This window comes from Canis lupus, chromosome 23, assembly GCF_011100685.1.
Source record: "Canis lupus familiaris isolate Mischka breed German Shepherd chromosome 23, alternate assembly UU_Cfam_GSD_1.0, whole genome shotgun sequence".
Lineage (NCBI taxonomy): Eukaryota > Metazoa > Chordata > Mammalia > Carnivora > Canidae > Canis > Canis lupus.
The window spans coordinates 38,009,563-38,026,416 of NC_049244.1; the positions used below are offsets into that span (position 1 = coordinate 38,009,563).

A 16,854-nucleotide genomic window follows, 5' to 3' on the forward strand; every position below is an offset into this window, starting at 1 on the left:
TTAGTTTGAGTTTCAAATTTATGAGAAATAAATTTTGACAGTTCTTTTACAGTATTGTGTACATTATCTCTGAATGGAAGTTATAAACTTTGTTAGTTTTAATTTTTACAATTACGAGAAAAATAATAGTTATTTTAATTTGCCAAATTATTTAGAAAAGAGCATTAAATGAAAAATTAATCTATCTTCCAGATATGTGAATCCTCAAAATCCTGTGAAATCGATCCTATTAAATTGAAAGAGGGAGATAATGTAGAAAATAATAAGGTAAGTCTTTGTTATCTTTATAACTGCATTAAAATGTGCCTTCTTCTAAGCATAGTCTTCCCTAATGCTGTATGAAGGATGTAGTGCTTTTTATTCTTATTGCCCATACTATTAGCAGCATCTCCTATGTCTAGTTTTTAGAATGTTATTTTCTTGTGGGGTTTTACTTTTGCTCTAGTAACAATAGTGGAATAAGGCTGTATCTAGTTGCTACCTCCATTCTAGCCATTCATTTGGGATCAGACTGGCCAGGCTTAGTAGCACAATGACTTGGTCAACCAACATCTTAGTTGTCTGGAAAAATAATGATTATGTTAGAATCACAGGTTTTCATTGCACTAAATAAAATTTCCAGAGTGTCTGCATATACCTGCATATCTGAGTTATTTCCCTGATTTCCCTTTGGATCATTCTATATTCTGTTGCTTCTTGTGAAGTTAATTCTATACATTTACTAGTTATATTTCGCTAGACTCCATTGAATTTGTTAAATGAGGTCAGGATGTAAGTTGTCCTTTAACTGCGTGAGTTTAGAAAAGGGAAGCAGAGATTTAAAGTACACTATATAGGGGAGACACCTGGGTGGTTCAGTGGTTGAGTGTCTGCCTTTGGCTCATGTCATGATCCTGGGGTCCGGGGATCAAGTCCCACATCGGGCTTCTTGTGGGGAGCCTGCTTCTCCCTCTGCCTATGTCTTTGCCTCTCTGTGCCTCTTATGAATAAATAAAATCTTTAAAATAAATAAATAAAGTACACTGGATAGTAACTGCCTAATCTCATTTTCACTGCATTATTTTCTATAATGGCTGTGGAAAAGTTAAAATCCTGATGTTTACCTTGTTAAATCCTACAGGAGAATCTGCGCTACTATGTGGACAAGTTATTCAGTACAATTGTAAAATCAAGTATGAGCTGCCCCACTGTAATGTGTGATACTTTTTATTCTCTAAGGCAAATGGCTACTCAAAGATTTCCCAGTAAGTGCCTTGTTTTGCTAAAACATACCATTTCTTTTTCTGTACTTGATTTTTTTTTTTTTGTAGATTTCCTGTGGATTTGGCTTATGTGAAATGTTTAAGGTTTATAGGTACAGTCTTCTTTGCAAAATAATTAGACTCTTTTATAAAATATATAATTTCATTTCCTTACAGCCTCAAAACATTGTTTATTTCAATATATTGCCAACTTTTTACAAAGAGCAAATCAAAAACCATTACTTTTAAGAAAGGCAAACATTTAGAACTATAACAAAAGTATCATTTATACTCAGTACTTATAATATTGTTAAATGTAATAAAGAAAAACACTTGTTATTTGTACCAACTACTGTTTTCACTTCATGCATTTAAATAATGAGAATTTTTAGTTCAGTACAACTGGCTAGATTGGACAGTTTGAAAATGCTCAGGTTTTGGTGGTGGGACATTTTTATAAAAATGGTTTGAGTCATTAGAAACATCTGTTGAAAGACATAGAATTTTGAGGTATGTATATCAGTCAATACATGCTTTAATTTTGTAACAGCTATGTCAAGGCTTCATTTAGAAACATATCATAAAAGCAAGAGTTGCTATTTCTGATTGTCAACATTTGGAATTATTCTAATTATATGCATCTCTGATAAGTAAATAAACTTGCTATAGCTGTCTTTCTAGATCTGCCTATAATAGGGGGAAGGGGAGGAGGTAAGGTGGCTGCTTAAGTTATTAATCTTACCCAGATGTGTGAGACTGTAAGTGTATTTCTATAACCATCTGAAGAAATTTTGCTATTTTATGTTCTTTTAAGTGTGTGTGTGTGTGTACACACGCGCGTGCACACAGTTATCTGCCCCTCCACTAAATTTACCCAGTGCTAAAGTTGTGGGCCTGAGTTGTCTAACTAACATGTATATAAATTCAGACTTAGATGCCTTTGCTAATTCTACTAAAGACATAAACAGTCAGCTTTAAATGAGTATACTAAATCTAGTCTTTACAACACAGTAAAGGGAGCCAGAGACATTAACATATGGCAAGATGAACTGCTCACTGAAATTATATTTTTAAATAGTTAAATCATGACAAGTACATTGAGTATTTAGTGAGTGAACAGACATGGTGCTAGCCTGCAGTGTCTCCTACTCCTCCTACTGTTATGTTCACACCACTACTTGAGGTGTAGGTTCTGCTCCCCTTAGATAAATAATGAAATTGAGGTTTAGAGATGTTATGTAACTTGTGCAAGATCCAAGACATGGCCAGCAGAAAAGAAGGATCTCCAACCTGAGTTTGGCTTATTCTGAAGCGTATTGCTAATCATTGTAATCTACACTACCCAGTGATCTTGGCCTTAAAAAATATGTTTAATTCTGTTGTAGAAATTATCTAAAACACATTTTACGACTTTTTATAAATGCAAACGTGTTTCCTTTACCATTCTTTTTGTTGGCTTTTAAATATTGTTTTCTTATCCTCAGTAGACTACAGTAGTGATAGTTTTGTTGTCATGAAATATTTTCATACTTTCTCATTTGTTCTTCTGTTGCCCTGAGAAGATGAGCAGAGAGTAGGGAAGAGACAGTGAGTGGGCAGTATGTATTACTGAAGAACTACAGGTTAAGTGACTTGCCCATGAGTACCTTTTGAGTGATTTATAAAACTTAAAACTCAAACCAAATCCAGACTTTTTTCCCCTCACTACCTGCTTCTCTGTCACCTGACTTTTGGGTTAAGTATTGACTCCAGTCTGAAACAAGAGCTGTAGGTGAATGACAAAAACCACAAGTTGTCTTCAGTTCATCTTCATTTTTATATGGAAAACTGATCACATCTTTAGAGGAAAGATTTCCGCCAGTTTTTATTGCATTGTCTTTGATCTTATCAAGATGTTTTTTTTAAAAGATTTTATTTATTTATTCATGAAAGACACAGAGTGAGGCAGAGACACAGGCAGAGGGAGGAGAAGCAGGCTCCATGCAGGAGCCCCATGTGGGACTCGATCCCAGAACCCCAGATCACATCCTGGGCCACTGACCCACCCAGGCATTCCATTATCAAGACATTTGAGGGGAAAATTGAAAGAATATTCTAAAACTGACAACAACCTATCCTAGTCCTAAGAGATTCAGTATTGCCACTAGGTAGTGCTAGATACTACCTTTATTTTTGTTGTAATTTCTGGAGTCTCTCCTTGCAGATGAGGAAAAAGGACTTTCTCCAAATTAAAATATTTCTGTAGGCAGCCCGGGTGGCTCAGCAGTATAGTGCCGCCTTCAGTCCAGGGCATGATCCCTGAGACCCGGGATCAAGTCCCACATCGGGCTGCCTGCATGGAGCCTGCTTCTCCCTCTGCCTGTATCTCTGCCTCCCTCTCTCTCTCTCTCTCTCTGTCTCTCTGAATAAATAAATCCTTTAAAAAATATATTTCTGAAAATCTGGTAGCTTTGCCTTTCCTTTTTAAAATTTATTATTCCTTTCAGGTTTTTTTAGTCCTAGGAGTTTTTCCTTTAATTTAGTCATAATCATGCTATCATTTCATCAGCTCAGTCCCCATTAGACAAATTATATTGATCTCCTGTTTAGTTTATGTGTTTTTCCAATATTTTTTTTATTTTGTCATCGTTTTTTAATTAATTCAGTGTTTTTGTGCATGACATTTCACCATTTTTTTCCTGCAGATGACCCTCATGTTCAGTATTCTGCAGTGAGCAGCTTTGTATTTCTTCGTTTCTTTGCTGTAGCCGTAGTATCACCTCATACTTTTCATTTGCGACCTCATCATCCAGTAAGTGTTGTTCTTCTCAAAGTTTTATTCCATTTTTATTAAATTTTTTAAAAGATGAAATAACAAGCCAGTTTCACTTGGCTGATTTCTTATAATGGTACTTAAATTTACTGGGCATTTTCCTTGCCCATTTCAGTCTTTCAGAGAAGGCTGAAAATTCCGTTTTTTGTTGTTGTTAAAAGGTATTATGCAAAAGTGATAAAATATTGTTGAAGCTTGATGGTAGGTACAAAGAGGATTCATTATATTTACCCACCACTATCGTGTGTATCTGTAAATTTCCATAATACTAGGGTTGTTTTTGTTTTTTCATGAGTTACGGGTTTAGTTTAATCTTGCGAATATTTTTAAATCTCACAGAAATTTGAAGAGGCATATTTCTGAAAGGCGTAAAACTTTGATTGGAACATTTGTTTGGTTATTCCACACTTTTACTTTTTATTCACCTTATACTGTAAATATATGAGACGTAAAACTTTAAAAATGTTCTGAAGTCCTGTTTATTTATATCTGAATTTATACTGCGTAGATACACATATTTCTTAACATTTTAAAACTCCTTACTTTTGCTCTTAGTTTCCTTCTCACATGGAATATTTTTGCTGAATCTTTAACATTTTATGTTCCAAATATTTTATAATCTTAATATAATTGCTTTCATTGCTGATTGGTGTGACATATCATAATAATAGCCAACATTTACTTAGGACTTTGTGGTAGGCCTTGTGCTGAGTATTTATGTGTTTTACTTAGTCCTCTCTGTGAGGTAAATTGTTATTATCCCCATTTGCAAATAAGAATATCACAATTCTGTTATTTCTCCATGGTCACACAACAGATAAAGTAGGATTTGATCTCACTCAGTTTGAACTGGATTAAACTGGAATGCTGTCTCCTTCTGTCTTTCTAATCTATGAGCCCACCCCTGTTCTTTCCTGCCTCTTAGGCAGTAAGGTGTTCAAACACCTGTAATGTATCAAAAACTGCTCAGCGCTGGAGATACTGTGATGAGGAAGACACTCTCTGCCATTAGGAAACTTAACTAATACGGGGTAGGGAAGACACATGGGTTTTGGAGTTAAACTGGGCTTTAAAGGCCATTCCTCTTCACAACTGCATTAACATTGCCCACTCATTTCACTTTGAGAGCTGAACAGAACCATGCTGCTTTTGCAGCAACATACCCTTTCTTGCCAGAGGACAGTCTGTGAATAGCTACAGCAGAGAGTGGGCAAGTGTCCTTTTGTTCATAGTGCTGTCCTTTCTGTGGCTATGTTACTGAAGCTGTGCAAAATTCTGGGTCCAGAAAAGCTTAGTAGCAGCATTCTGGATAGAAACAGAACTCCTACCTCTGAGCTTGTGACCCTGCCCTATATTCAGACTTGAATGTGCATATTTCTGTAACAGATGTTGCAGTAAAGTCCTTCTAATCACAAACTGTATTTTAGATCACTTTTCCAATCAAGATGCTAGAAGGACTGGTTCATACTGTGTCTTACAACTTTTTTGTTTGCTTTTAAGTGTAAACTTATCCCCTTTTTTTAAGAACTTTTCATTCTAATTGGAAGAATAGGACAAATATGTAAGATACATAATCTAAAACTAGTACCTGATTTTTACCAAGTTAAGGTACTGTAGAAATTGAGAGCAAGGAGTGATCCCAGGAACCTATGGGTGATGGGATTGTCAAGACCAATATTGAAAGTTAGAGTGGTTTGGGAAGAGAACCAATTAATGGTTGTTGAATACTATATTTAGAAGTTCTTTGAAGTTTGAGAAAACAGTGTTAATAAAGTATAAGAAAATCAGATTGCAAAAGATTAGAAAATAATAGGTAAGTGTTGTTTTTACCCAGGAAATATATCAAAATTGCTAATAAAAGACAGGCAAATTCAGACATGTACAAGTGTGTACATACACACATGAATGGATAATTTTTTTAAATGCTTATTTTTATTTTTTTTAAGATTTTATTTATTTATTCATGACAGACAGAGAGAGAGAGAGGCAGAGACACAGGCAGAGGGAGAAGCAGGCTCCGTGCAGGGAGCCCAACGTGGGACTCGATCCTGGGTCTCCAGGATCAGGCCCTGGGCTGAAGGCGGCGCTAAACCACTGAGCCACCCGGGCTGCCCTAAATGCTTATTTTTAAATATAAGTTACATTAACATTGACGTGGTGGACTACTCCTGAGAAGGTTCATGGTGGGGGTAGAAAACAGGATTGAACCATTTTTCTCCTCATGCCCCTCATTCTCTCATTGATAGTTCCTTTAAAGACTCAGCCAAGGCAAATTCCTCTAACCCTCCAGTCTAGGTTAGGTGCCTTGCTTATGTATTATACTTAGAGCATCCTGTGGCTCTCTCTATCTTGACATTTGTCATACTACTTTATAGTCATCTGTTTACTGTCTCTGAATGTGGACTGTCAATACCTAAGCTCAGGGGTTGGATCTTTTTCAAGTTTGTGTATCCCAAGTACATACACAGTTTCTAGGACAAGTAGACATTCAGTGAAAGGTAGTAGCTCAGAGAGGGGACTGGTCAAATGATGTGTCTTCTCCAAAATGGGAAAATCTGTATGTGGTTTAAACAGAGGAGAAGAAACCAACAGAAGGGAGAAATTGAAGAAGAAAAAGAGGGCTTGCTAATACCAGATCAGTATCCTGGAGGATTCAGAGTGTCTTAAAAAGAAAAAAGTGATGAGTGTAAACCTTAGAAAAAGAGTAATTTCCTCCTTTGAGATATGGTGAGGTGCATGAAGTTGTTTTGTGTTTTGTAGATTAAAGTAGTCAAATAATAGTAACTTCATTTGGTTCAACCTAATATAAGGAAAAAAGGGTAAGATACGTTGTTTTGAGATTCAACTTCAGTTGAATTTAATAATGTTATAAGACATCTACTAGATGCCGGTGCCAGGCTGTGTGCTAGGTACCAGATGTCCAAGGTACTGGACATCCATGAAAAATTATGATGGTAGCAAGGGAAGAATTTATTTATTTATTTATTTATTTATTTATTTATTTATTTATTTATTTATTTATTTATTTTATTTTATTTTATTTTATTTTATTTATTTTATTTTATTTATTTTATTTTATTTTATTTTATTTTATTTATTTTATTTTTTTTAAGGGAAGAATTTAGAACAGCTTGTAGGTAGAGTACACTAGGGAATCAATAGTAGCTAAATGATATGATTGTCACATAGTAGTGAGGGCCATGTTGATGTAAACAAATATCTGGTGTGCAGAAATTGTATAAAATACACTTTGTTCTTTTTTTTTTTTTTTTTTAGTTCAGGGAAATAATCTAAAACAGTGATTTAAAAACAAAATTTGAACAGGGAAGTCTTGGTGAAATTCAGTTCAAATTCATTTTATTAGCCATTGTTAAGAACCTTACATTCTTCAAAGGCAGAGAATTGTAAGGACTTTTTGCACAAAAGTGTAATGGAATCCTGGATGTTTTAGCTAAAACATTTCTGAATAACCTTAATTAAGGTGTGTAACTATTTTATCAATATATCATAATGATCATATCCCAGATAGTCCTTTTTTTCCAGATTGTCTTATATCCTGGTCATCTCTTCTTCACATTCACTGTCATTTTTAGTGTGGGAATACTAAAATATTAAGGAATGTAATCAAAAGCTAAACTAAAGCAATTTCTGCATCTGAATTTTCTGAAGTGTGTCTTTTGAGGGAAGATAGTGTTTATTTGAATCTCCAAAATAAAGATATTTAATAGAAGACTTGGTCCTATAGATACATGGATTGGTAGAAACTCATTGGGTTATGTACACTTAAAATCTATTCATTTCACTGTATGTAAGTATACCTCAAGTTTTTAAAAAAAAGGAGGGAGCAAGGTCTCATCTGGGGAACTATTGAATCAATTTTTATTTATATTTAGTTTTTTTCTGGTAGTCAGGCCTAAAAAATACCTTGGATAACAGACCCAAATATTTACTCTGCTTAGATTCTACATGAACCAAATAACTTCTCTCTCTCTCTTTTTTTTTAAAGACTTTATTTATTTATTTGACAGAGAGAACATGAACAGGGGCAGGGGCAGGGGCAGAGGGACAGACTCTCTGTGGAGCAGGAAGCCTAATGTGGGGCTTGATACAGGGACTTTGGGATCATGACCTGAGCCAAAGGCAGACGCCCAACAATTGAGCCACCTAGGCACCTCAGCTTCTCATTTCTTAATTTTAGTTAGGATTTTGCTTCTGTGATGAAAATAATTGATAGTACAAGCTGTATTAGTTATTGAGTAGCCTTAGAGGTGGGTTGAGTAGAGAAAATTTGGAAACTGCCATTTTAAGTTACAAGGTAGAAAAAGTAGATGTGATTCACATTTCAAAAGTTAGTACAATTTGTTCAGTAATCCAAGCTGCCATACTGTCAAAATAACATATATAGTATTAAAGTATGGCTTTCAGAAGTAATGCGTTGTTGAATATAATTACTTTGGGGGGAATTATAAATAACATTTGGCTTCTTTGGTCTCTTAATTGCTTAGTCTAGTGAGTTGTGCCCAGCATAAGTTAGAGTTTAATTACATTGGTGATTTGAATGAACATTTTAAATCACTATTTTAAAGCAATCTAGCCTATTCACTCTCTTCTACCTCTTAGACAGATTCTATTTCTTAAAAACTTAACAGGAGTTTTGTGTCTTTTTTACATTCTTTAGGATGCACAGACAATTCGAACATTAACTCTCATCTCAAAAACCATTCAAACTTTGGGAAGCTGGGGGAGTCTGTCCAAAAGCAAGGTGAGTCTTTATATCTTTTGCTTTGTATTCACACTTCTAAATGTTGTTATACCTTATGATCCCTTTTGTCTTACTCATTCCCTTCCAAATTAAAAACAAAGCAAAACCAAAAATATGCATATACAGATGCAGTAGCGCCTTTTAGACAGCCATTGTGTCTTAGTCACCTGTTAAAGAAGTTTTATTTAAACTATTACATCTAAGCAGAGAGGAGAGAGTCTAGTGAACAGTGCAAGAACCTTGTATTTATTAATCTGTTTGTGCCATACTCATCTAACAGCTGTTGAAAGAAATCCTACTCCAAATCCTATAATTCTCTTGAAATATATGATTAAATCCTTTAAGGCCTTAATCTTCAGCTTAGAAAGATAATTCATTATATTTTTAGTTCTCTATTTAGCATGTATAAATTCTGTGTTGCTTTCTTTTTCCCTAGTCAAGTTTCAAAGAGACATTCATGTGTGAATTTTTCAAAATGTTTCAAGAAGAAGGATATATTATAGCAGTTAAAAAGGTATGATTGTTTTACTCTGGAAGTATTAACATTTCTTATTATACAGCATTGGGGCAATGTTAGCGTTTCATATTATTCCTAGAAGTCAATCCCCAGTTTAAAAAAATAATATTTAAACTGTACGTCAAATGCAAAGAGGCTTTTTCTTCCTTTCTTCTTCCATATAAAACTATGGGATTTCTAGCTGTGGAAATACCTAAATGTTTAACAACAGCTGTTATTGCTGGTGTCTTAGTAACATAAATGACAAATAGCTAGAATTATGGTTTCTTAACAGCACTCTCAACAGTTGGGTCAGATAATTGATTGTGAGGGGCTGCCTTGTGTATTGTAGGATGTTTAGCAGTATGCCTGGCTTCTACCAATTGGATGCCAGTAGGATGCTTCTAGTTTTGACAACCCAAAATGTCTGTAAACATTGCCAAATGTCCCCTGAGGGACAGAACTGTTTCTAATTGAGAACCTCTGGTCTAGGGGTAAGAGTTTAGTATGGTACCTAATGTATAGGGGTACTTGTCATAGTAAAAAATACATGAATTACTGAACATTTTATAAACATTATAGGCTAACGGTAGTGACCTGAGGAAAGTTACTACAAATTAAAATGTATTGTAAATGTACAAAAGACTATAGTATATAATATCCTAACACGAGGCCTACGATATACAAAAATTGCTGTACTTAGAAATTGAGAATGTTTTGAAAGGATTTTTAATTTCTTGAAGTCTTTAGTTCTGAATCATTCTAAACAAAATGTAGCATTATTATAAAACCCTAAAATTTGTAAAGTTTTTTTTTTTTAAGATTTTTATTTATTTATTCATCTAGAGACACAGCTAGAGAGAGAGAGGCAGAGACACAGGCAGAGGAAGAAGCAGGCACCACGCAGGGAGTGCGATGTGGGACTCGATCCCGAGTCTCCAGGATCACGCCCTGGGCTGCAGGCGGCGCTAAACTGCTGCGCCACTGGGGCTGCCCCTGTAAAGTTATTTTGAAGTACATCTAAACTTAGTTTGAAGAAAGTCCTGTGTTATATTTATCATGATTCTGATTTAATGAATCAGAATTAGTAAGGCCATATTTTAAAGATTTCATTCCGTTTTTGTAGCATGATTGATTCAGAGTTGACTGCCAAGAGTATATTTTGTTGAAGTGTATGTTTGTACTTTATATGTGTTTAGAATTCTTACAGGGACCCAGTAAATGAAAATAATAGTTTTTAAAAAATAAAGTCAGTTGGAATTTTTTTCATCTAGAATAGTGCAAGTTCAACCAAAATCTTTTTAAGCAACCATTGAAGGCTTTTGAGGAGAAAGACTTTCAAAAGAATAGGCTAAGGAAAAGCTGCCCTTTTATATGTAGGTCATTGTTGAAACACTTGTGGGACAGTGTAGGCAGACTTTTGTTGGCAAGATTATGATGTACTGTCTTTTGTTTTAGGGTTGTTTTGCCATTTTTTATGACCTAGACTTTGGTAGCAGCTGATTGTTTTTTCCACTGATAAAATCAGAATGTGTAAAGTTGATAATGTCAGTGGAGAAAGTATTTAAGTGTGCCAGGAGTTGAGCCTGTTCCTAATCTGTCCTGTGTCACCCACTCACATTCTCATGGGCTGTCACCATAGTACACTTCCTGTTTCAGATGTGGGTCTAGACTCTTAAAATAGGTTAGGATATTTTGCCCTAATCTAAGAGTTTTCTTTATTATTTACTAGCTAAGTCAGGATATGTGCATTGCTAGAAATTGCAAAAGGCTATGAACCCCAGTTTCTCATTTTGTATTGGTGTACTATTCCCACAGAGTTTAAAAAGGGCAATTTGGATAGTTCTGTTAACAGAGTGACCATATAATTTAGTGTCCAAACCTGGACATTTTAAAGAGTGAAAAAGAATACTACTGATAATATTGGGATCACTGCTATAGACAGGGATGGCCCTGAGCAAATTAGGACCTATATTCACCCTCCCTGTAGTTCATCTTAATTATTGTGTTTTCTTTCACTTTATATAATTGTATTTATCCCATAGTTTCTTATAAATAAAACAAGTGTGATAATTATCTTAAATAATAAATATTTTTCAAATAAGTAAATCTATGCCTTCAGGCAAATGCTGTGAAATGAAATGTTAAAATAAATCTGCTACCCTCTATTAGTGGATGGTCTGTGTCTAAGAACTGGAGATGTGATAAGACACTTGTTTAGTTCCCTTGTATATATATATTTAAGATTATTTATTTATTTATTTATTTATTTATTTATTTATTTATTTGAGAGAGAGTGTGCACATGCACATGAGAATGGAAGGAGAGAGAGAATGTTAAGCAGGGGTTCTACCTAACAACCCTGAGATCATGACCTAAGCCATCATCAGGAGTCAGACACTTTACTGACCGAGCCACCCAGGTGCCCCATTTAGTTCCCTTATATACTTGTTCTGTATCTCCATGTATAATGCAAAAGAAACTCTGTTCTTGTTCATCACTTACCAAGATCTCCTTCTTACGTGCTAGAAGTAAACATTGGAAAAAATTATATGTGTCTTCTAGTGGGCAGTCTTAAGCCAATCTTGAGAGAATATGACTCCACACAAATTCTGGTTTAGATTTAGGTACTTGTGCTTCAATGTTATCTCTATTGGAATGTACTTTTTTTTTTTTTCTCAGTCCCAAGTGGGACAACATAGAAAAGTATAAAGGAAAAAGCAAAGACTAAACACTAAACAAAGAGGTAGCTCATTTATGGGACAAAATAGGATTCCTCTCTAAGAACAAGAATTGTTCCTTGAAATACTAATTTCTCTTTCTCATCAAGAGACAGCCACATGCCAGAAGAAGATGTTGACCTGTCAAGGTAGCATATTCATGAAGCTAACTGCTCTTTACAAGGGTGCCTTGCCATTACTAAAGATGGGTACTCCAAACTTTCTTGAGCCACCACATTCCCATTCTCACCAGGAAGTTTATAACTGGTGATTAGAGTGCCACATTATTCCAGAGAATCCAGTTACATTTCAGTCATAATTGTGGAATACCATCTTTGAGGGGTACAGTCAGTTGTACATAATAGAAATCAGCAAAATCTTTTCTTTAAAGGGCCAGTGAGTAACTATTTTAGGCTTTGCTGGCCACATAAAGGCTGTGCCCCATATTCTTCTTTGTTTCTGTTTTTACAGCCCTTTAAAAATATAAAAACTATTCTTAACTCATAGGACTTACAAAAACAGGCTGCAGGTTGAATTTGGCCCACTGAGCCATAATTTGGTGATCCCTGACCTATAATATAGGTTCACAATCCTGTATCTAAAATCCTGAGGACCAGAGATATTTCAGAATTCAGTTTTTCAGAGTTTTAAAAGATAATAGATGTATGCTGTGTATTATACCCCACTGGGGCCTGGGGTAGCACCCCGTAATCAAACACATTATAGAGCACAATGTATGAATATTCACACTAAATAAGATAAATCCAGACTATGAACAGCCTTTGATAGCTCAGGTTAGGTTGTGCCCCCAAATGATTTTACTGTAAATCAAAAACAAAACAATTCTCTTTATTTAGAGCTTTATAGGTTTCAGAATGATAGCTTAAGGATTGTAGATTGAGCTGTTTTTGTAGGGAAACATATTCTGGGTTTTAAGTAACTTGAGAATAAACTTTTTAGAACACCTATCCAAGGTGTAGCTTAGGAATTCCTCTACAGTTATATATTTTATAAGTTAAAATTATGTGTATTCCTTAAAGAAAAACTTCACCATATTATCAGTGATATTTAAGATAAATTGAATTTTTGACATATGTTATCACAAAGTGTAATTTTTGCTCATTTCCCTGTTTAGTTCTTGGATGAAATTTCATCTACTGAAACTAAAGAATCCAGTGGTACGAGTGAGCCTGTGCACCTGAAAGAAGGGTAATTGAATAAACCTAGAAATTTAAAGTCGTGTCAGTATAGATTTTATATAAGTACAAAAGGCCTGGGCCTGGAAGTGAGGAAATCTAGGTTTTGTTCTCTGTTAGAACTGTTTAATTAACCATCAGGTAAGTTGCACATGGGCGTCATTCCTTGTCCTTAGAGTCCTAGAGTAGCTTTGTAAATATAAGGAGATTGTGGGTATTAGAGTACTTTGAAAAAGTAACAGCACTCTTCAGTCTTGAAGTAATGTTATCATTGGAAATTAAAGGAAAGCTTTAGTTAAAGTTGGCCCCTTTAGTTCTGAATAGCACAATTATAAATATTAAATTAATTAAAGACTTTATTCCATTAGCATGGCCAAAGTGAATGCAGAAGTTATAGATGACAAAGACATTTTTATATACTTATGATCGTACACAGCCTATCATGTCATTTAAAATTTTAAAAAAATGTTTGCTTTGTTTGAACTATTTTAATATCCATAACTAAATTTTCATATCTGTTGTTTTGGCAGTGAGATGTATAAAAGAGCTCAGGGAAGAACTCGGATTGGGAAAAAGAATTTCAAGAAACGGTGGTTCTGCTTAACAAGCAGAGAGCTCACCTACCACAAACAGCCAGGTAGTTGTGTTTATGCTTTATTTTGGGGTCTTTTCCTGGTTCTCAGTGAAGATTTTTTTTTTTCTGCTTAATGTAGCTCTGGCGAACCTTTTGTCTAATATTACTGTAGTATATAGTTTCTTACAGTGATACATACACATTAAGGATACAGTAAATATTTGATAAGTGATACCATGTAAATTCCATTTTTTATCCTCACACATGCTTTGTTTTCTAAAAAAAAAAAAAAAACCCTGGTAAATCCCACTTACCTAGAACTTAGAAGTTTCTTTTAAACTCTCAGAGCCAAATTGGTAAGAATCAATATCTAACGAATGAGAGTATTTCAGTAGTTTGCTGGATAACATCAGCACAAAATTTCCACAGTCATATGATAGATTGTGATTCCTATACAGTTATCATATTCATTCTAGACTGTTGGCCAAGCTAGCTTCAAGATGGATGTATAATGATTTGCCTCCTTAAAAAGCACAATGGACTGTTTGGATAAAGAAAGCCATCTTCCTACAGTGTGGTTTGAGGGATTCAGAGAGGTATGGTTTGTCCCTCAGTGGACTGACTCAGTGCCTAAAATGTCCAGTTTTTAAGTTTATTCCTTTGGGGTAATGAATGATCCACAGAAGGCCATTAGCTGGTATCTTAGCAGGAATAACTTAATTACTAAATCGTGGATCACATTTAGTAGAATCCTTTTATTCACGGTGATCAAGATACAAAGATGTTCACTTAAAGCAAGAATCATTTAAAAACAGACAAAAAGATACATACATATCTTAAATATTTATATATACGCTTGCCGAATCTTTTGATAGAGAATCAAGATCTTTTCTTTAAATATGGATCTATAGATTGGATTTCCCCTTTGTGTTTCTTGTGCAAATATACCCATACTGCGTCAATTTTCTGGTTGATTTCTCCAGAGTGAATCCAGAACTTAAATACTTGAAAAGTAATCCAAGTACAGAATCCTATTAGATTTCATGGCAGTCACCCCTAATCTTTTATAGGTGTCTCACCTCATATAAATTGACTTCATATGTGTGTGGATCTCCTTTTTTGAAGCTTTTTAGAGCACTCACCTGATTTTCAAATAAACAGTAACCCTCTTAGTGGAGGGGGCACTTACTTTGTCACTATACATATATATATTTAAGTAAATTATAATTGCAGTATGGAAAAATGGCATAAGTCGGTTTGGGAACAAACCCAATGGAGTTGGTAAATAAAACAGCCTAACCAATGGAAACCAAAGGATCCAAGCTAAACAGATAGTAGTAGCCTGGTAACCACAAGCATTCAGCATCCAATGAGCATCATCTGTTATGTCTTAGAACATGGAGAGCTTCAGTTAATCCATTAGCCCTGTTAGGTAAAGATCTGTTAAGAGAGCCTGTGCTGAAAATTCTGAAATGATAGCAAACACCAGCCATAGGATACTTTCAAGAGAATATAGATTCAATTAAGTAGAATGCTTGAGTGGAGATTTTTGAAGAGTAGAGTCATAAGAAAAATTGTTTCATAATTATTCCTTATTATGGCTCAACCAAAATGACTACGTATGGCCAAATGTATTAGTACGATATAAGAAACCAAAGTCATTTTATTTTTAAGCACCTAGATAATTTGTTATGGCATATCAGTAGTCACATGACTAAAGAGCAATAGGCTACATACATAGTCTTTCAGACAGCACTTTTTAAGGTAACTATATTTTGAATGTTTTGGAAGTTATAGCTTATGTTGAATACTATATAAATGCTCTCACATACATAGCAGCTTTTAAAAAGTAGCTGTCATAATATGCTAATAATGTTTACATTAACAGTGCATTGAAATAAAATTTAAGGGAAGTTAGTCATTTTCCATGAATAAATTAGCTGTTTTTTCTTCATTTAAAGTATTTTCTAACCTAAACTAATATTTAAAGTCTTTTTTGGCTTAGAACTTTAAGAATCAGGTGATAGCTTTGGCCTCTTTCTCCAGAAAAATGCACATACAAACTAGACCTGAGATTTTGCATATAATTTCAATGAATTTGTAGACCCACAGTTCATCTACACTTCTTAAGAACCTCTCTTCTAGCTAGTAAACTTTATGAGGGTAAAATTATATAGAGTGATTAGGCTGCTCTAGATATAAAATAGACACATTAGAAATTACATTGTTTTCAGGCCTTAAGAAATTTAACCTACTGGAATGAGACATTGGAGGAATAAGCTCTGTTACATGAAGTTTCAAGATTATTTACCAAAGCCTACAGTTTTAAGCATCCATGCTTTTTGTTTTAACTATTTTGATGGATTTTTCCAAAATGTATTACATGCTTCCCTGCCTTCTAAAAAAGAATTCATTGAACGTAAGTTAACATTTTCTAGATAACGTGGGGCTGTCATTGATAATTTAATTATTTTGCAGTGCTTTGATTCAGTGGTGTTTTCAGGGCTGCTTATGGATGTGTGCAGCTGTTGACTCCCCAGCTAAATGCCTTGGACTGCTGTGCTTTTTTGCATTCCTATGTTTGCTTTATACAGTTTTTCTCAATCCCCTTTATATTCAGCTTGTTACCTTAAATTTCTTGTGCTGTCAATGAACCATAATGTAACATCTCACTCCTACCTCCATCACGCAACTCCACATTTTTTACCACAGTACACTGTGAGTGAGGATTCAGGTACTGTTTATTAAAATTATGCTTAAGTTTAAAAAGCTTTGATGAAAGACTTAAGGACTTACCTCTATGAAGAAAATGCATGGGCTTTGGATTCTCTGATTGCTCAAGCAAATGTTTCGCTTACTTCCTATTTCCTTGCTGTTTCTGGATAGCCAAGTCTCCTAGCTAAATCTCTTGCTATACTTGCTATCTGACTTTGGTGTCTGAAAGAGTGCCTCCCAAATTTTCTATACATGGCTCTAAATGATTGAGTCTTTCACTCTGTCCTTTTACTGGACACTAGTATTCTGAATCAAGTATTTCTACTACTTAGAATCAA

The 16,854-nt window shown here is 34.7% G+C and overlaps 1 protein-coding gene across 5 annotated transcripts in view; it reads left to right on the top strand.

Moving 5' to 3' along the window:
- Nucleotides 1-16,854, top strand: part of RASA2 (RAS p21 protein activator 2) — a 153,240-nt gene that overhangs the window by 119,647 nt on the left and 16,739 nt on the right. For 4 of the 5 annotated variants that reach the window (XM_038571086.1, XM_038571087.1, XM_038571088.1 and 1 more), the window contains 7 exons: nucleotides 193-267; nucleotides 1,121-1,244; nucleotides 3,926-4,032; nucleotides 8,732-8,815; nucleotides 9,252-9,329; nucleotides 13,167-13,240; nucleotides 13,758-13,867. In XM_038571086.1, the coding sequence (XP_038427014.1) occupies nucleotides 193-267; nucleotides 1,121-1,244; nucleotides 3,926-4,032; nucleotides 8,732-8,815; nucleotides 9,252-9,329; nucleotides 13,167-13,240; nucleotides 13,758-13,867 (652 nt within the window). The remainder of the gene's footprint in view (nucleotides 1-192; nucleotides 268-1,120; nucleotides 1,245-3,925; nucleotides 4,033-8,731; nucleotides 8,816-9,251; nucleotides 9,330-13,166; nucleotides 13,241-13,757; nucleotides 13,868-16,854) is intronic. The other variant, XM_038571085.1, reaches the window with a different exon arrangement.